The sequence below is a fragment of the Lissotriton helveticus genome, chromosome 2_2 (genome assembly GCF_964261635.1).
Source record: "Lissotriton helveticus chromosome 2_2, aLisHel1.1, whole genome shotgun sequence".
Taxonomy (NCBI): domain Eukaryota; kingdom Metazoa; phylum Chordata; class Amphibia; order Caudata; family Salamandridae; genus Lissotriton; species Lissotriton helveticus.
This window is the reverse complement of record NC_136060.1, coordinates 374,503,239-374,524,554: the sequence shown is the minus strand read 5'-3', so window position 1 is coordinate 374,524,554 and position 21,316 is coordinate 374,503,239. Positions and strand designations below refer to the sequence as shown.

General features: G+C 45.6%; 1 protein-coding gene across 1 annotated transcript in view; it reads right to left on the bottom strand.

Moving 5' to 3' along the window:
* The window catches only part of SLC75A1 (solute carrier family 75 member 1), a 182,601-nt gene that overhangs the window by 87,757 nt on the left and 73,528 nt on the right, over positions 1-21,316 (bottom strand). The window contains exon 6 of the mRNA XM_078678564.1: positions 11,148-11,336. Within this exon, the coding sequence (XP_078534690.1) occupies positions 11,148-11,336 (189 nt within the window). The remainder of the gene's footprint in view (positions 1-11,147; positions 11,337-21,316) is intronic.

Sequence of the window (21,316 nt, the reverse complement as noted above, 5' to 3'; positions counted from 1 at the left end):
CACTTATCAAATTCTACATCAACAGCACCACAACAAGAAAGCCCAAAAATAGCTTTCCATCAGAATTTACGTACCGAAACTGGAAAGCCCTAGAAAAGCTCAGCTCCACCACCAAAGTCTTCGATGTGGAAGATAGTTTTTCTTCCACCAGCTCGGTGGAAAACAACTATAGAGCTTTCAGTATGAGGATAACATCCATCACGGACTCTATTGTCCCATTAAAACATTGTAATCCTAAAGGCAGAGCACCTGCTCCCTGGTACAATGACTCCCTGAAAACTCTCAAGTCAGCTTGCAAACAGGCTGAGAGGAAGTGGAGACATGGATATTGTGATAACAATAAAACCCTCTGGAAAAATAAGCTCCGTGAATACAAATCTGCTATTGTAGAGAGCAAATCGGCCTACTACTGCTCCACTATAGTTAACGCAGCTAATAGTTCAAAAAGCATATTCCAGATCCTAGAGAATCTCATACACCCTGACTGTGCCAAGAAAACTATCCCCCCTTCTCAGACCCTCTGTGACAATCTCGCACAGTTCTTCATGGACAAAATCAAGACCATCATTAACAACCTGGTAACCCCCCCATCGCAAAACACTCTAACCTCCCCAGGAGCTGTTTCTACCAACCTTTATCCCAGCCTAGTATGCCCTCCCAGGGAAAGTCTCCTGGCCTTTCCCCAGATCCCCGAAGCAGAATTTGAGAGACTGGCACTGGGCATCACCTCCGGGTCCCCCCTTGACCCATTGCCCCCGAAAACCTGGAAAGCATGCGGGAATGAGCTATTCCACACCCTCCGGAGGATTTGTAATCAATCTCTCTGCAGTGGACTCGTTCCCAACCCCTGGAAGCAAGCTCTCATCACCCCGCTACTGAAAAAACCATCTCTGAATCCAGAATGCCTTTTCAACTTTCGCCCCATCTCACTTCTGCCCTTTCCGGCGAAAGTGGTGGAACGATGGGTCAGCACTTGCCTGTCAACTCACCTTGAGCAGAATCACGTTCTGGACGACTTCCAATTCGGATTTCGTCCAGCCCATGGCACCGAAACAGCAGTACTTACTGCCATGGAAGAACTTCGAGTGCGGGCAGACAGGGGCCAAGCTGTGGCCTTGATCCTACTGGACCTGTCTGCCGCATTCGATACTGTCAACCACGTGATCCTGCTAGAGAGGTTGAGAGAGGCCGGGGTTGACGGCACAGCCCTGCTCTGGTTCCACTCTTATCTCAGAGATAGGAAACCGGCTGTATCTCTCCCCCCTTTCCAATCTGCCTTCTCCCCAGTCCCCCACGGTGTACCCCAGGGTTCCTCTATCAGTCCTATCCTTTTTAATGTTTACTTAAAACCACTGGTCACTTTAATCAAAACCTATAATATGACTACAGTAAACTATGCGGACGACACCCAGCTCATTTTCTCTTGGGAGGGGGAAGATTCCATCACCTTAGAAGCCTTCCACGACTGCCTGAGAGACACTGCAGGCTGGTTACACCGCAACTCTTTCCAATTCAACTCCTCTAAAACCGAGGTTTTGTTCTGTCCCGCGAGCCGAATTCCTCGCCTTCTGCCGGTGGAGTTCTGGCCCCCGGAAAACCCAGATAAACCGCTACCTGTTGCCAGTGTTCGCAATCTGGGCGTCATGCTAAATAACAAACTTAGCATGGAAACACAGGTAACAAGAACAGTCGCCACCTGCTCGGCCCTTATGCGCTCATTACGTAAAATCCTGCCATTACTACCACCTCCGGCCCGAGCATTGATAGTCAGGTGTACTATTCTTAGTCGCCTTGACTAATGCAATGCCCTCCTGCTCGACTCTCCTACGGTACTGCTGGACAGACTCCAAAGAGTCCAGTCGGCAGCAGCCAAATTGGCCCTTGGATGGACCAGGAGATCCTCGGCCACTGCTGCCTTAGTCGAGCTACATTGGCTTCCCTTGAAGCAACGAATTGCCTTCAAGGCCCTTTGCTTGGTCTTCAAGGCATTACACGGATCAGGACCAAGACCCCTACAACTAATGTTTACTTGGTACATCCCAACCAGAACTTTGCGATCCGCGACCGCCTGCCTTGTAACAGTACCCAGATTTAAGAAAGCCAGGATCGGGGGAAGATCGTTCAGAGTAGCTGCTGCTAAGCTTTGGAACAGTCTGCCTGCCGACATTCGCCAAACTTCACAACTCCTGCCTTTCCGGAAACGAATAAAAACATGTCTCTTCCCCTAGCTCTCCCCCTCCACTACCACTCCCCTATTCAACTCCCATCGCTTCAAACCCAGGAGTAAGCTTCTCAGCGCCAGGATACCTGCCAGGTGACAGCCGCGCTTTACAAGTGTTTTAAATAAATAAATAAAATTAAATAATTGCTTCAATAAATGTTTGAAATGCCAATTTGTGTACTTCTTGTGTCTACCTTTGGCCATGCCTAAAGTAACAACAAAAGAGTAGATCTGTTATCATGATTTCCTAGGGGTAATTAGAGTGGTCATGTTGTGACGTTGCAGACACCATCCGGTACCTTGTCAGGTTTAGGGAGCTAGCCAGGAATTGGACCAACGTATTCTGATTGTACAAGTGGACCCGATCCCCATATATTGACGGATAGGCTGTCCATAGGCACAGTCCTTCTTAATTAATATGAACCTTACGACACTTGGTACATGGAACCAGCAGTCCATGTATATAAACAGTAAATAGATTTTCACACAAAAAAAGTATGTTTTCTTTTTTTTAATCTATTCTATAGTCCTTTTACTACTTCTATGCTCACATCGGCTATGAAAACGACACCTGCTCTACCAAGCGTCCTAATCGTGCCAAGCACAGGATGTGTAATACTTCCTGGGAGGGTGGATTTTGAGGACCGCACTGAGGAAGTAATGAAGAATATTGGTAAGTAAACCTAGAATTACCTCCTCATAGAGTTACTCTTGTCACAGTCCTTACTCTTTGAAGATACAAGTTGTAACACTTTAGCCACAAAGTTAAAGGCAACACACACCTGAAAATTCACCACCTTTGCATGAGGAAACACCCAAGTGATAGTGCGGCATAGATGTAAGAGGGAATCTTAGGTTGCTGCTCTGCATATTACTGACATTGAGATACCCTGAGCCGCAGGCCAGGCAGCTGCATTTCTTCTAGCTGACGTACACATAATCCCCACAGGTGTAGGCAATTTCACCCTTTTGCAGACTGTCAAAATAGCTGATTTCACAAGGTGACATTGTACCAGCTGAAGGTCTATGTCTCTTGTCATCTGCATCAAAAGTGCCAACTAGAGAGCAACAAAAGCAAAAAGACTGTACGACTCCGATAAACCAGCAACACTATTTTGACATCTAAAAAATGTAACTTGCTCTCTTCTGGAGTTCACAGACTTGGGGGAAAAACCTGAGAAAAATCTCATGTTCCAAATGACATTTTTTGAATACATTTTTGGTTTGAATAAAGGACCTGGTTGAAGAACAACCTTGTCTGGAAGATTTCAAGATATGGTAAATCATTTTCTAATGCCTTTTGTCAAACCCCATTTGGGCGTCACAGGGCAGACAGGGGCTAGTGTACCTCAACCGTGGTAGCTTAGGTTGTGTGCCACTGGTGTTCGAGGGTCAATCCTACTATGATCCTGCCAACTGGGCCAACTACAACCCTTTCTGTACTTGAATCTCAGAGTTGTGAAGTCGGTCAGTCACAAGATTTTCACAAGCTCAAACCTCAACAATCAACAAACCCAATAACTTCAGTGTCCAGTACAGTGCTTGTGTTTTCAGAAAGGAACGTCCTTTTTAATCTCATTACAGTAGTAAATATTACAAAAGTCAACTCAGAGTACATGGCAGAAATCCTGGTTAGAATTCTCCCTTGTAGCTCTACACCCGCTGGTTCCCCCTAGTGCTATATCCCACACGGGTAGCCTTTGATAAGCTTCCACAAGAGTAGCCTTTAATAAGTTTGTTCACACAGCAAATATAGAAGAAGCATGAAACAGAAGAAGAAGGTGCAGATTCTGGTTCGCCACAAGACAAATGTGGAACCAGTTCATGTGAATTGTGTGTTCTTATCCCTGATGGCGCAGTGGGTTGGGACCGAGTCTCTCACTCTTGACTAGTGCAGATCAAGCGGCGTACTCTTCCCCATGCAGCACACGCCTTCTTATGCTGCCTCGTGGTTTAAAATGAGCTGCGATCGGTGGCCCTAGTGCCTTCGTACAAGTGCACACCACACTGCAGCAGCTTTGACCTGCCGGTGAGATGGATGCAGCTCGCTTTGGCTGTTGCCCAAGGATGGAGCTCATCTGGGTCCCAAACATGCCCATACAATCACTAAAGCAGTGGCAGCCGTGTCCAGCCGATACGATCATCAAGCCAGTTGCAACCATGACTGAGGCACTGTGTTCACATTGGCTTTCTGCTGTTATTGCCAGGAACCCACAGAGAGACCAGGGCCACGGACATGCTACGCCTTTCCTCCTCTAAGTCTGTCCTCCTGCAGGGCCAAGCAGATTCATTCCCACTCTCAGTAGGAAGGCAGGCTACTAGGCAGTGTTCAGGTTTGTGCTTTCTCACGGATATGGGCAGTACCACATTCAGAATTGTCATCAGTACCTGGCGGCTAATACTCGCAAATCCTGACAAAACGAGAATCGCTGTTTCCATAGCCAAAATAGGTAGAATTTCTCCTGCGGTATCAAGAGACTTAGAGGAAATATATATAGCAGACCCTTCCACCATTGAAATGATAGGGCAACTACCACCCCAGCTTCCTTACAATGAGTCAGAGTACAGTTTTGGAAGTAGGATTCCTTTTGTTGTAAACAGATCCAAACTAGTGTTCCCAAACTGATGACTCGAGATTCCCAGACTCTGAAACACTTACTGATGTAAGTGAAAGTTTGCGGAGGATGGGAGTTTCCTGCTGAGTCGGTCTGCTTAGGTTTGTGGACCCCTGCAATGTAAAACGCTGTTAGATATATTTGATTGGCCTCTGCTCACAATCCTAGGGTATGAGTCACCTTGGCCAAGATTTGGCAGTGTGTTCCCCCTGATGATTTATATAAATTTGGACCATATGGTTGTCTATTCAGACTAATATCACATGCCCTTTACCAATAGTGCAAAACGCTGAAGGCCCCTTCGGACAGCCATCAATTCTTTCCAATTGGAACTGTGGTTACATTTTTGTCAAAGACCTACAACCCTGAACTATTGAATGTTCCACTGCCCCAGCTAGAAAAAACCCTTTTAACAGGTTCTTTTCCAGTAGCCACGAGGCAAATTCTTCTTATATTTGGGGCAACACTGGCAGCCTCACCCCCAAATCTATATTGCCCAGATCCCAATTCCAAATAACATGACATACTAATGATTTTAGATGCAGGCGAACTCCAGGAACGACTGCTTTCGTGGCTGACATGAACCCTTGTACTCAAAGCCATGTCTCCACTGGAGCCCAGTCTCTCACCAGCATTGCTGCTACGTGATGTTGAAGAGTGATCATTCTATCTAGGAAAACAATACTCTGCCCGGATCTGTCCTGAATGTTGCAGTGATGAATAGGCAATCTTGAGATGGTATTAGATTCAACTTCCCAGTTAGGAAGAAAGTCCAAGAGTTGTAACACTTTCAACAATTATCTGTCCTTTTACACCTTAGGTAAAACAGAAACTAAATGCTTCAAAGTAAGGAAATAATTAAATTCCTTTAAATTGTAACATGGGCTAACAAAGCCAATACCATCATGAAGGTTCTGGGAGGTGAAGACAATCTGAATCATAGGACTGTTAACTGGGAGTTATTGTTACCTTCTGCAAACAAGCATTGAAAATGCAATAGGTCTCGCAATAGAAGAGTTTGACATTTTTCGTTTTGCAAATGGATGAGTGGCGTTGCGTGGCTGAGTGGCGTTGCGTGGCTGAGTGGCGCTGAGTGGCGTTGCGTGGCTGAGTGGCGTTGCGTGGCTGAGTGGCGTTGCGTGGCTGAGTGGCGTTGCGTGGGTGAGTGGCGTTGCGTGGGTGAGTGGCGTTGCGTGGGTGAGTGGCGTTGCGTGGGTGAGTGGCGTTGCGTGGGTGAGTGGCGTTGCGTGGGTGAGTGGCGTTGCGTGGGTGAGTGGCGTTGCGTGGGTGAGTGGCGTTGCGTGGGTGAGTGGCGTTGCGTGGGTGAGTGGCGTTGCGTGGGTGAGTGGCGTTGCGTGGGTGAGTGGCGTTGCGTGGGTGAGTGGCGTTGCGTGGGTGAGTGGCGTTGCGTGGGTGAGTGGCGTTGCGTGGCAATGTTTTTAGAGTACAGGGGTTTTCTTGAAGGCTTCATATTTGAAACAATTTCTTTCAATAAATGTCCATCAAAATAAAATTCTAATGCTAAAAAATAAATAACTTTTTTAATTTTGAATGATCTTTCTCGTATGTTTACATGACAAGTGTTCCCCGATTTACGCGCAACATCTTTGTATGGCTCAGCTCTTGTTATGGTTCTTTTAACAAGCCAGACCCCATGCTGATACAATAAAAGCGGAAGATATATAAAACAAAGGTCCTTTGCCACAGAGTACCCTATTTAACCGCCTCAGCAAAAATTAGACCAAGGAAGATCGCATTAATATGGTCCGCTACTGTAACACTGAGCGCATGTGTTTATACACATCAGTTTGTTTTATATTACACATGACGATTCATAGAAAAATATAAAAAATAAATGCCTTATACTATCAATGGTTTTATATATTTTAATGATAAGCAGCTCTAATCGACATTAAGATATAGGTAAACAACATCACTTGTGCTTGCAAAAGCTACATATAATATACAACTGTTTGTAATACACGCCCGATGTGTATACTAGCAAATGAAGGTAACCTAAAATTCAAGTGTGATTTTAATGTAGACAGCAGACTAAACAGAGGCCATACAAAGTGTTTGAAGTACGCACTCGCTTTGCATGTAAGTAGAAGGAGATGGCAGAAAAACAAATAGTGTGAATTGAATGGCGCCAGCAAACTAAAGAGAGACTAGACAGCCTGTTTGTGACGGGCGCTTGCTTCGCATGTAAGTCGAGGGAGATAACAGTGGAAGGAAAGATATAATGTAACAGAACACACAAAAGAGAGGACAAATAAAAAGTGTTTATAATGCGCACGCGGTTTGCACCTAAGAAAACGAAGATATCAGCAAAATAAATAGTGTGAACTGAATATTTCACCCCCGTGATCGATGTGCTAGCGGGGGCTTGTGGTGGAGAGTGGGGAGAGAAGCTGAAGTTTCAGTAAGCGGGGTTGGGTTCAAATTTGGATGAGTGAGGGACGTGGGGAGGATCGCATGGCTCGGGAGGAGGCTAAAGGGGGATGGGTGCAGGGGGATTGTGTCGCGGGCTGCGTGGTTCAATGGAAGTGAAGGAATGCGGGGGGGGGGGGTGGTAATCGGCGGGGCGCAGGAAGAACTGGGGGGGTGCTCGCATGAGTTGGGTAGTCGCATGCAAAAGCCTTTCATCCTTCTGAGTCCGTTTCGGTTGGGGTACAGTTAAAAGAAAAACAAGTCGGATGGGGTGGGGGGTGGGGGAGAAGGAGAGTGAGCAGCTTGAGGCGCTATTGATGAGTTGTAAATGGTGGCGCCGTCGATAAGAAAGACTGTACTCGTGGCTGTGCCAAGTGGGCAAAAACTCATCAGACTGAACCTTCCACTTGTGCGGTACGAACAAAGCAAGAGGCAAACTGTTGGCAGACCGAGGGCCATCGACAAGAAGGTGCATCCCTGCCGTGTAAAGTAGCTGTAAAAAACACGCAGCATATGTCGGCCGGAGCTAAAAAGAAAAGAAAGGTCTAATATTGCAATGCTGGTCAGCGCATTTAGCGTCACGAAGCCTCGAGTAATGTGATAAAACTTATGTTGCACATAAATCAACATGATGTAAATACAAACAAGTGAAAGCGGGATGTAATTAGGGGGGAGGATAAGTCTGGGCAGGCAGGATGACTCAGGGGAGGGGGCTGAGCGGGGCAGAGCGGCATGTGGGTGTGAAGAAGCCGGGCCTTTGAAGTGAAGCTAAGCTTCACTTCAAAGGTGTCGGAGGAATGCGGGCGGCTGTGCACGCGCTTTTAAGCTCAATGCACATGCGCATTGAGCTTAAAAGTCACGGGCACTGCAAGGAATCGCCACGATTCCTTGCTTCTTAGTTAAAGCTTGTATAAGCCGCAATAGGCTCGCAAGCTCGATGCGCATGCGCATCGACAGGCGAGACCTAAAAAAGAGACCTCGGATGTATCTGCAGGTGTAGATTCACATCTTGCAAGTCCATAGTGGTCATAAACTCCCCAAGGATTGAACAAAGAAATTCCTGTCTAGAACTGTGTTGTAGGGACAGATTAGTTTAACTATCGTAGTTCCAGGACAAGCCACATTTCTTGTACTTTGGAAAATCTCAAAAAGGATACAGTACACCCCCAAGACTCACTTTTCGAGTGGGAATGGTAATATTGCTCATTTTCACTCAACAATGAGACTTCTCTGAGCCACGATAATGAGGTTCTGGAGGTGTTTAACAAAATATATCTTAACAGGTTCTCTTACCACAGGCTTTGTCCACTAATCTGAAATTTTTTGAAGTCTCCCTTCTACCAATCCTTCCTATATCCTGGCCTTGTCATGGTTCTGGACGTTAAGATGGAATATTGAAATTAGGCAGTTAGGATTTTTTTTAAATTGGCAGTCTCTCCCCACAGGCCCACCCATGAAATGGCCATCCTGCTGAGATAATCTGCATGAATCCAGAGTGATAACTTTGTCGCTTTAATAGAAAGAGAAATGTGATATTTAAGAGGTTCCCCTAAAGGATGCAAACATTTTCTTTTCTCCTCTGATCATTTGATCAGGTTTCTGAGGACCAAACAATTTTTTCCAAGGAAAGGAAGATGCAAAATGAGTGTTTTGTTTGTTATCCAGTTTCCATGGTCTTACGAGGCAGATCTAAATCCTGAAATAATAGCCCTAGATGATGTTGCAGTTGCACACAAACTGACAAAGGTATTGGATTGTACATTAGCATCTGTATGCCGCTTACTACCCCTATGTGAAGCACTGAAGCGCTTATCCACAGACTCCTTTGAGCCTATGAGCGCAGTAATTCCATGCTGTACTTGATGACCACTAAGTCATAGTGGTGGATGAGGAAGTGTGAAAGATAGCATTACACGTTTTATAGGTTGCGAAATTATAGTAGCTCCGATTAGCTCTGCAGCTCCCTGTATTTTGTTGGTAGTTATTTTTCCTTTATGCTTCCCATCGAATTTCCGATGCTTGCTATAGGTGGAGTTCATCAAGGCATCTAATGGATCCCGTGGATGTAAGAGGTGCAGAGAAAGGTGAGGGGAATCTGACAGCTGCCCATATAAACTATGTCACAGTCTTCTGTTATATGATTAACATTATGGGACATCAAGTAAGGAGATTTAGCAACCTGAATGTGTTATATTTATTCTTTTTATCATTGACATTATAGGGCGTTGGTGCTCAGAGTATAGGACTATTCAGGACCTGCAGGGTGTTCAAAGTCTTCTAATGACCAGCAACATGTGGCAGATTTCTCTGGTCTTCGCAGGCCTGTCTGGTTAGTATTGAGTGGTTAGCTGAGCGGCCTAGTATGGTCTCTTTTCTGTATAGCCCAGTTTCCAGGCAAGGGTCCATGGTTCCTTGCAAAATCTAGACAAGAAACATGGTTTGGCAGGGCATATCAGACCTGCAGTGGACCCTAGCATGATCCGTGGTATCAAGATTCATTGAGGAAGATTAGTCAAGAAATAGCTGGTGAAACACTAGATTTGTTTGGTAAGATCACTAAAGGAGTCACGCTGCAGCATATTTTGAAATACATCTGCACCAGACGACCACCATTAAACATGAGATTCCACAGGGCAGCTTACTGAAGGATTTATAATGGAAAAGACCACTGGTGAACACTTTAATGCAATTTGGAAGATCAAGAACTGATCATAAATTATTCATAATGTTGAACAGACGCAGATCTGACTGGAGTGGATCTGCAACGTATTTGCACTAGATTAGAGCAATGGTATGTAGACAGTGGATTAAATTGGGTAGATCGAGAAATTATATGCACTGATTAATACCTACGGTAAAATCTGACTGGGGTTGGGTAGATCTGCAATAAATCTGTACATACAAGACTTATGGGAGGCCCTACATTTGGCTGCATTGATTGACAAAGAATTTGTACTGGGTGAGATGTGCGATAGACAGTGACTATATTACTGCAGTATTGCAAAGAACCAAGATTGGGTGATAGTACTTGATTTAGCTGGCAGAATAACCAAATTACTCTCTCTGGGATCACCAGGGAAATCCTACAAAACACTGGACTTGGCTGTGCAGATTGGGAAAAGTTTTGTGCAAACCAAAAGGTTCTGGCCTGGAGTTGGGGTGCTAGGTACAAAACCTCTCAAAATTAAACTTCTGGAAAATGTAGTTCTTATGCTAGGGGAGTTTAGAAGGCACTCAAGCTCCTCTTTCTCCCAAACAAATTGGAGAACAACTATAACTTCATAAAACATTTCTCTTGACTATAATGTAAAATGGGCAGCTTTGCAGTTACGGATATCAAGTTATGTTAAGTTGTATGTTTTTGAAAGGGATAATTTTCTGCCTCACACCTTCATCAATGTACATCAGACTGAATGGCTTTTGCCCACAATTAGCAGGTAAATAGTTTCCTATCTGACGCATGGTAAAGGAGGCCTCAGCAGATGCCCTTGAGCATTGAAATGAAATGGCAAACGCGCACAAATAAAACTAAATGCTGATAAAAACCTTGACAGAGCTCTTAAAGTTTGAGAAAGGTCCACTACATATTTCTTCAATCACATGTTTATCCTTTAGGTTTTGTTATGTCACAAGAAACTAAAGCCTCTCCTCTTCAATAACACCCAACCAGTCACCAATAATGTCCTCCTAGTGCTCCCTCCCCTCTCCTCTATATTGAACACAATCCTGAATAATTTCCTGACTATCCAGATATAACCCAGGATGGTACATGCTCTCTGTGCATAATAGTCCATTGTGCCTTAACTGGCTTTTGTGCTTAAGTACATACAACTAAATACATGCATAATTGTTATGGCTGCAGAAACAGTATCAGTTCTTACCCGGTTTTCTTTAGGAAGCGTCTCTGGAAGTAAAAGAAAAATGAACAACAGGTCGATGGTAGCCAAGAGCAGCGCGAGTAGTGCTGGTCGCACATAGAAAGTTTCTCCGCTAGCTGTGTCCATAGCAAAGTAAGCTCCAATCATAGGCCCTATGGTGAACCCAAGAGAGAAAGCAATGCCGATCATCGCCTGTAATGCAAAGCACAAGAGCATTAAACAGTGAACACACCAGGCCCATTTCTAATACAATTTTCAACAGATGGCAGATAGCTAATGCCATTCAGAAGCAATTGTTCTACCAAATTAACTTACCATTTTGACCGGGCCAGAGCAAGAATTGTTGGTACAGAACAGAAAAGTAAACTTAGTGGCCCCTTCCACCAGTCAGTGGGGACATATCTAATACTTTCATGGGCTAACCCAGCACCCCCTGCTATTAGTGCTCTCAGAGACTGCCTAGAATTACCTTGCCATAGCACTGCCCTTATTTCGAGACGAGTATTATGGAAATTATTTAGGAAAAATGTTTAGGTCATTTATGCCAAGAATGCAAAAAAACTAAATTTTATCTCTTATTTAAAACTATATTAATAATAATGTGTAGTTTGTGTTATATCTACATTTTTGACAAAATGTTATAACATGGGGTTAAAATTTAATATTGAAGCACAGCAGCAATCCCATAATTTTTAATTTGTGGGAACTTGTCTGAAATCCTGGGCCAACCACCTGGTATCCCACTAACAGATGGCTGATTCTAGTAGTTTGGTATCTCTGATCAAAGTGAAAGTGTCCCAAGACACCTGGTTTAAAGGATCCTGAGGGGAAAAATTAAAAGTTGTGCATTTATGTTATTAGAAGGAGGTTTGCTATCTTCATGTCCTAGTTTTGAGGATTTCATTTCTGTCTGGAGTCAGGACTTGTTTCGGGGGTGGCAGAGGAGTCTCCGTATGGAGGACTTTGCATTTGGAGGAATACGGCTGCTGATAACTCTTAGAGCCTGGCCAATGTACCATGCACTTGAGCATCGAGCACAGACCTAAAACCACATTATAGATCGCTAGTCATAGATTGCTCACTTCGCTCACCCTTTATTCGTGTCTTAGTTTGAGTGTAGGGTGGCAAAGAACAATGTTAAAATGCTCTCACTTTTAGATGGTATCTGAGTGGGTTGGATCCACAGCCCCCACTCTATATCTGCCTCCAAACTTCATTTTGCAGAATACTTGAAGAGTTACGCATCTCTGAGTCCAGATCCATCACAGAAGCCTTCAAATCTGTTCCTTGGCCAACTGGCGCTGTTGCATGGCTGGTACTCCAAAGTACCAGACTGTCCCTGCATTACTGTGAACCCGCTAGTTTGAGCTGTAACGGAGGGCTGAAGCCCCTCCACCCTGTAGTAGACTTCCACCTAAACACCCACATGTGCCACCATCTTTAAAACGCTGTAGTACAATGCAGGTGGCAGGCCACTTATTCAACTTATTGGTCGCTTTAGCAACTTTATAGCCCCTTCCAACAATTCAGTAGAAAGTCCTCTCTTAAGTCCATTCTCATTGGCTGCTGGTGGCCATTGATATTAGCCCTGGGATGAAGTGTTCTGACATGCCTGTGCACTAGTAATTTCACAGTGGTCTACATAGTTCATTGCTGGTTTTCTATCAGTCTGTGGTAGGCAGAAGTGGATCTACGATAAAGATGTTTTTGCCTTGGAATTTGCTTTTACTTCTAGGGTAGTGGGTATCCCTACTTAAACTAGACACTTTTTTCCAGGTGCATGAAGTATTTTACAGCTTCCAGATGTTCACTTGCTGTACCTGCAAAACAGGAGTCGCTGCTGGCTGATGAAGTAGGCTTTCACTCCATGGCACTTCCACAAGGCGCTAATGACATTTTGAATGTTAATTTATTTACCAATTATAGTTAATTTAAATAAAGCGTTTTAATCGACTTGCACAAAATCACATTATGCATTATCAGACAGCTGGTGCTGCAGCTCCAGATCCCAAGCACAACCCTCTGGTAACAGTGCTCACTGAAGGAATAACAAGCATACTGGCACACTGAAAAAAAATGACTATTGCCTTTTAATTACTGAAAAGAGTATATCAGTTGCACACAGACAATCTATTGTCTTATCTATTCCACATTTCTCAGTAATGCAGCTGCAGTTCTACCCACCTGCTCTGAATATGCGACATTTCACATCGCCAGGCCCTCGCTCCAGTGCTGTGTGCTGCTGCCAAGCAAATGGACTGCTGAGCATCACACAGTGACAGTGAGGGATGTGGACTGCTACATCCATGGACCTTGATTGCAATAACTAAGCCTGGCAAGAGGTAGGACAATCCACTCCAGGGCTATATCGTACCAAATATAACCCTAGGAATATGTTCTGCGGCTGCCATACACATGATTTTTAGAAAAGCAGGTAAAAATTCAAAGGCCAGACTTGAATATTTCCCATGGTTTGCCAATTCATACAGGAACACAGTTTATAGTGACCGAACACAACTCACAAAGAGTAAGTAGAACAGCAGAAAGAGGAATAGTTCATCCTTTCACTGCCGGGGTTGTTTGCACACCTCTATGCAAGCTCGTTTGTCAAGAAAAAACTGGCCTTAGGTTTTTCAAGCACATGTACCTATTTGGTCTCAATGAGCACCCATATAAACAATATGTTTTTTGGGCACATTCAGGGTTATGTATTGCTGCAAACCCTGCATCAATAGCTCATTACTCCTTGAGGATATAATGAAAAATGTGGATATATTTTATTTTTTTTACAAATTTGGTCACTATTTAGTTGCAGTTTTCAAATGAACATACATAAACCCTTAAACACTAACCAAGAAAATGTTTCACTGAATGTCTGGAGTTCGCATATACCATATATGTGTGGGATTCCTTATGGAAAGTAGTCTGCACAATCAATTATGCAACATTAAAACTGTGGCAGAATCATTGCTCGTGGTGCACTGTTCATTTGATGTCTGATGTCTAACAAGACTATATGGAACGTGTAAACTTTACATTTTTTCTAATTATGTGTGACCTAAAGAATTGACCTGTGAAAGCCGGACCACCCTTGGCATGACTGGCTGATCAGGAAAACACTCTAAACATGACATATGTCTGATTTTTAGCAATCTTTTTTCCAAAACATGTAAAAACGTCCCTTGCTCAGGAACATATTAATGCTAAATCTTGATCACTATATTTGTTGCTCTGAGTGTTGGGGTACCAGACATGCATATTTTTTTTTAAGGTTTCAGGGTGCCCACAGGTAATTAATTCCATGCAGTGCATTCTGGAAATTTGAAAAACAGCTGCGTGTGAAATCCCGCTTTAGAGAGCTTGTCTTATGGTCATCACCACTGGGCTGTATGGAAACCTACCACAATCATACATTTTAAACATCTACGCATCCTAAGATTGCTATCACTGTGTGTTAGATCTCCCACCCCCTGATTGGCAGGCCGGGAGATCACATTGAACAGGAAGTCTGGCAGATTTTTAGCACTTTTTCCAGCACACAGTAATTCCCCCGTCTTCCTCATACAGGAACATATCTCTGCCAAGACTTGACGTCCAAATGTGTTCCTCTGGGTCTTAAGAGCATGGGTACCATGCATGTATGAATTTTCTATGCGTTTAGGGTGCCCACAGGTGATAAACTGGTTGCAGTGTATTTTGGAAATTTGGGAAACAACTACAAGCAAAATGCAGGTTTAAGGTACCTGTCTTTTGGATGCTGGTATCAGCATGGACTGAATGTAAACATCCCACAACCATATATCTACACATTATAAAGTTTCTATCGCTGGGTGCCAGACCAGTCTCAGCCTGACTGGCTGTCCAGGACAACCCTCCCCCAGAGGCTTATCCGATAAGTGTGTGAGATCACTTGCATGTTAATGAGACGGTCAGGAAGTGAGCATCAGGCTGCTTCATTGGGGAGTTTACTGCTACCCAAAAAGAATTTGGCGTTGGCACACGTCTTACCACCACGGCCAGGAAGTTTGTCCCCTATTTGGGGGATTAAAAAATATATATATAAAAGTCATGGGGTGGTCATTGGGTGCCCTTAATGTACATATACACATCATAAGTGTGACAAGAGACACAATTTCATGACGTATGCAACAATATATGGCAGCCAAGACATTATGGACTGTGGAAAGCACTAACAAAAGGTAGGAATTGGTCAGAGTGTGGCTCTGCCAACTGTTCTTAAGTTAAAACCGGGATCTGGGCTGGACCTAGCAAATCATTCCGTCTGTGTCCTGCTACAGTGTGCCGACACTGGGATTTCTACCTAGGCATCCGCATATTCAATGCACTTCTCTGTGAACAGCAGCAGAAAGGTCTATACCTCAGCAACCAGCAGCAGTTAGGGCTCACTTCACAGACAAACGAATCCCATTTGTTCAAGTGGTTTCCTGACTAGGAACAGTTAAGGATTAAACTCAGCACATCTGGAACATCAAAATTGGACTGACTAAACATCCGGCAGCCCGTCAAGAGACGGGCCTACCAACTGCCACGCATTTCGGGTCAGACTAACGAATTTGCTAATTTTGTCACATCACTGCATGGCCCAAGACTGTCACACTATGTGGATTAATTATAGGCTGACTGCCGACAGTCTCAGCGCCTTGCACAGATGCTCAGGCCAGCTTCTTTTGTGTTGTATTGCAGCTCATTGCTGCCTGGCACCATTGATGCAGTTGCTGCTGATACTATGATGCAGAGTAGTGTCATATCACCCAAGAGATCCTAACGGAACTGCAGTAGCAGCGTTTTGGTGTGGCCTTCCCAGGACGACTGGGCGGATCGTCTTGGTGCCTCCTCCTCTTATTGATCAAGTGACTGGCTTTTTACCAATACGTCTGCTCACTCCGCAGCGGCAGAACTCTCCCATCGCCATGTCACCTATCCTAGACTGCTCTGATTGGAGAAGGATTGACTGGCTCTGGGACAGTCAAAGCCCAGGGACAGCTGGGATCAGATCAGGACGAGCGGAGGAGACCCTGACAGCTATGCGTACTAAAATGGTAATCCAGTCTTCCGGTCTGTGGCTAAGACTGGAGTTCAGAGGTACTGATCTGAACAATACTTACAAAATGGACCCTTTAAAAACCCAAGTACTGAACACAACCTCTCTAAAAGTTCAACACAACTGGTCAGTAGATATTTAAAACTTTCTGTCCCAGCCAAAGCATGCCTGTTCTCTTCACTGCCACCCTCTGCACAGTGCCAACCTGAAACATGCACTCCTGCTGTAAAAAACGGATAGGGGGCTGGGATTGCAGCAGCTATTTTGAAAGTTTAAGCAGGGGAAAGATTCTAAACGGTCAGAGAAATGCGGCGACCGAGAATCAATCTGAAAACAGTTTGCAGGAGTGAGCTGCTCTCTCCGCCTGAGTGAGTGTGATGTAAACTCCTAAATCACTACATCAGCTTTCATGAAAGGTAAACACCAGGAAGTGTAGCACCTTTTAACATTGCAAGAAATGCCGAGTCGCCACAACAGTATACGGTTGCGAACTGTGGGACAAGCCATGGTGCAGTCCTGGACTTTGTGGTGGGGGAGGTATTCGCAGCCAGACTTCCTACAGACACCTTGTCGTTGTCAGTCACGCCCTTATTGGCCAGATTCTCATCTCTTTGAGAGCCAATCACCTACTGCTTGCAGGGGAGCTGCAGTTACCTGACATCACTGTAGGGATGACAGCATGTGAGTATGGGGGGCAGTGCTTCAAATGGACAGACCCTCAGTACCTGAGCTTTAATTTGACTGGGAGAGTACCTGCCCTTCTCAGCAGGGGTTTACTACTTATAATGAGAGGGCACCAGCACTTCTCATTAGTAAAGAGCTACTCTTGGATAGCGAGTACCAGCACTTTTTAGGTTTCCATTTCCAGGTGGGTACCAGCACCCTAGAGCCCCACCTTCACATACCTTAAAACAAATTCTGAATCTTCGTGCCAATGCGTCTACTCCCTAATCCTCAAGGTCCCTTCATGTAAATGTAAATGTAAATGTAGGTGTACTTATATAGCGCAGACCTGTCACCCAAAGGGCATCCTGGCGCTTGCTTAGGGAACCCGTCCTGATATTCCCCTGTGAGAAACCCCGGCAGGGTGTCCACAGGGTGAAAGCCAGGCATCCCGCCGCGAGGGGCCGAAGTGGAGATTAAGCAAGCTATTGCCCAGAGTCGCAGAGTGTGACCCCGTGAGTCGAGTAGGCACCGGAGCGAGAATTGTCGAGACCGTGGAATTTATGAGCCCGAGACCCGCTGAGGCGGGGAATCGAACCCTGGTCCACTGTCGATCCCAGCTTCCGGGTCTGCCGCCTCTAACCACTGAGCCACGCTTCTCCACCATCATGGAGAGGTGGGTGATGAGGCATCATTGATAGCAGATGCTCACTTGGAAGAAATGTCAGTTTTCACAACTTGGCTGAGGGTAAAACACATTGCAGCTCTGGGATCGAATGCTTGCACAGAAGGATGGGGCAATGGGGGGAGGCAGCATCTTTTGGCAGAGGAAAGAGCAGTCTGGACCAAGAGAGCTAGAAAACATGGTTTAAAGTGAGTTGGAAATGCACTCTCTGCACCTGTCTGTGGGCCTGCCCCTGCATTGCCCTGGGAGTATTAATTGCCACTCTCAGCTTTCTAGAGAGTGCCCTTCCTTGCTGTGGGGCCTGTGACAGCTCATTACAGCGGAGCTCTGCTTCTCCTGTAAAGTTCTTCTCAAAGGTAGCGTTTGCTACGATACATTGCTCTCTTCATACAGGGATGTTTGTAGTGCATTTACAAGTACTGCTTTGATTTTTCGACTCATTGTCTGGCTGCCGGACACCACTGCAACCTTGGGAACAATCTTGCTCAAAAGGGACTGAGCTATCAAATGTTAGAAGGAAATATATACATATATATTGTTCACCCTCGCCCTATGGTAGTTGGAGCGCTACAGCCGGCAGAGCACACCGGACATAAAAATACAGTGTTCAGCGAAAAATAAAGCACTCACTCTGGATATTCCTTCAAGCAGGTATTTTAATCTAGTTACACGTTTCTACTGCAACGCAGTCTTGATCAAGGTGGGCCTATTGTATACCAGACACATTTGGCGAGAGTTACACTCTTTTTAGCTATAGTCGCCTGTCTGACAAACAATATGCCTCCATAGACTTTAAAGGGGTCACCCGCTTTTCAAGCCTATATGCCCCCTCCAAAACGTTTCATTCCCGTTGACCTTAATGGAGCAATCACTTAAATGCCTGATGTCACTTACATTTTTGAGTCAAGTGGTGACAGATGTATTACTGGGGCCATCTCCCCTTGGTATAGTGCACACTGTTTGTCTTTATTTCTTTGGTATAGCGAAGGATACACTCTCCTTTGTATCTATTCCAAGTGGGACCGCTTTTGGAAGTAGGTTTTTGTCATGAACTGTTGCCATTTTAAGACTATTTCTTCATCGAGTAGAAAACAGTTTCTGAAACTTCTCTCAATGAGCAATTATTAATTGGTGTGTTTTACTCATGCGAAAGTGTCACTCGGAGTCACACATAAATCACCATAATGTCACACGTGCGTTACATTGAAAGCATGTAAACGTCACACGTGTACACTGAAAACGTGGAAATGTCACATAAGCAAATGGAGAGCTTGGCAGCTATGAGGAGAAAGAAAACGTTCCTACAGTGTAACTTACCAACGAGCATTTTAAAGATATTTAGTCCTTTGCATGCCCTGTAGAATTACCAGATATATTTCTAGTTATGTAGGTACAATAATAATAATAATTACTATGTAGTATTTTGTAAAAAAGTGATTGATTGGAACTTAATGATAAGTGTTTATTACTATCAATTGGAATCCATTCATCACAATGTTTATTGAACTAAAAATTGTGTTTAAACATGCAATATTTCAAACCTATGCCTTGCTGTTTGAAACGGGGAAATAACTAACAGCTATTTTACCATGGTTGTAACTCGCGATTTGCAAGTAAGACAGGGTCTCTACAACAAAATAATTAACCCACTGAGCTATCTTGGATAAAACAGAAACATGTTACTCACACTTACACATCATATATGCCACGTAGAAGGCATATTGCCCCTGTGAACTCATTTTATGAAGTGTCAGACTTGTGACTTGTGGAGCCCGGTGGCAGAGGGCTAGCGCGAGACTGCTGGCGCATTTGTTTTTAACCTACCTCCTTCCTGCTGAAGACAAGCAGTCCCTCGCCCCGCTGATTACGAGCGGCTGGCTTGCTCTTTACTTTTTAAAATCGCCTCCCACCCGCCCTGCTGACTCCGCCCCCCACCCTCGTCATCCGCCTACTTAGGCTTCTCTTCCTTGTGCTTCAGTGTTGCGTGGAGCCCGGTGGCAGAGGGCTAGCGCGAGACTGCTGGCGCATTTGTTTTTAACCTACCTCCTTCCTGCTGAAGACAAGCAGTCCCTCGCCCCGCTGATTACGAGCGGCTGGCTTGCTCTTTACTTTTTAAAATCGCCTCCCACCCGCCCTGCTGACTCCGCCCCCCACCCTCGTCATCCGCCTACTTAAACGCTCCTCATGCGTCAGCGCAGCGGACGAGCGCAGCGGGCGCGCCGGCTGCGCGCCGGAGTTGCGCCAGAGTTAAGCCCGTCTGCGCCCGTCCGCGGCCGGACGGGCCCAGGGGCCAGTAGTGCTGTCACTTCCCATCTTTACTCGTCCTCCGCGCTCAGGCGCCTACACGCCTCGGCCTGCCCTCTCTCCTCCGACACCTGGGCCCGCATTACCTCACTTGGCATTGCAGGCACTGCAACCCCTAAGCTTGCTCCAAAACCATCATTTACCGTCCCGGCTCCCCCCGAGTCGTCCATCCGGGTCCTATACCTGAACACCCGCTCGATGGTCAAGCACCAAACCGACATCCTGCATCTTCTTATGTCTGAAAGCCCCGACGTCTTATTGTTATCTGAGACTTGGCTTACAGACGACTCTCTCCCAGACATTCTGGCTGCGTTACCCCCTGATTACTTTATAATCAACAACAACCGATCAGGGGGCCGCACCGGGGGAGGGGTGGCAGCGGTAATACGCAAGGATCTTAAGATTATTGCCTCTGCGGCCATGACTCTACCGGATGTAGACACCCTGGTTCTCAGCCTGGGGACCGAGGTAGGCGCAGTTACTGTCGTGTTACTATACCGTCCTCCCCATTCCATGCCGTCCTTTCCCTCATCCTTCATCGATCAGCTAACCAGTATTGCTACCTGCTCGTCCCGTATCATCATCATTGGGGACTTTAATTACTGGTTTCAACACGTGGACGCCGGCCCACATGCTTCCGAACTGTTCGAGGGTCTCTCAAACCTGAACTTCAACCAACTAGTCAGGTCTGCCACCCACAAGGGTGGCCACATCCTCGACCATGTTTGGACCCACGGAGTCACGTCCTCTTGCCCACTAATAACACCTTGTGTGTGGTCGGACCATTGCCTGATCGATACCACCTTTTCAGCGGTCGGCCAGATTAAGGTCCCCCCACGGGAGAATGGCAGGGCCCGCAAGTGGAAGGCTGTCGATCCCTCCAAACTACTGGTTCACCTGTCCCAAACCTATCCTCTGCCACCTAATGACACTGGTATCGACGAGCTCCACGGCCTCGTGGCAGACTGGCTTACTACAGCCAGTGACATCTTTGCTCCCCTCACTGAGTTCCCCCAATCCCGGCACAGTAACTCCCACAAATGGTTTACCCCCCACCTAAAAGCCCTCCATCTGGAACTTCGCCAGCTTGAGCGCAAGTGGAGGAGAGACTACAGCCCTGTGAGCAGAGACGCCTACGTGGCTGCCCGCAATGGGTATAAACTTGCTATTCTGGCTGCCAAAAAAACCTATGCCTCTGGTAAAATCTCATCTGCTCCTGGCCAGTCTAAGGAAATCTTTAAAATCCTTAATGAATTCACCTCCGACCCCAGGACGCTTCCCACTCAGGCCCCTACACAGGAAGCATGTAATACCCTCAGCACTTTTTTCGTTGAAAAAATCGCACTGATTAAGGACACCATCCCTGTTATGGCTCCTGGCGCTGGATCTGTTCCCCCTCCCCACAACACTTCTTCTTTTACACAATTCCCTCTCCTAGACCCCACCTCTTTGGCCACT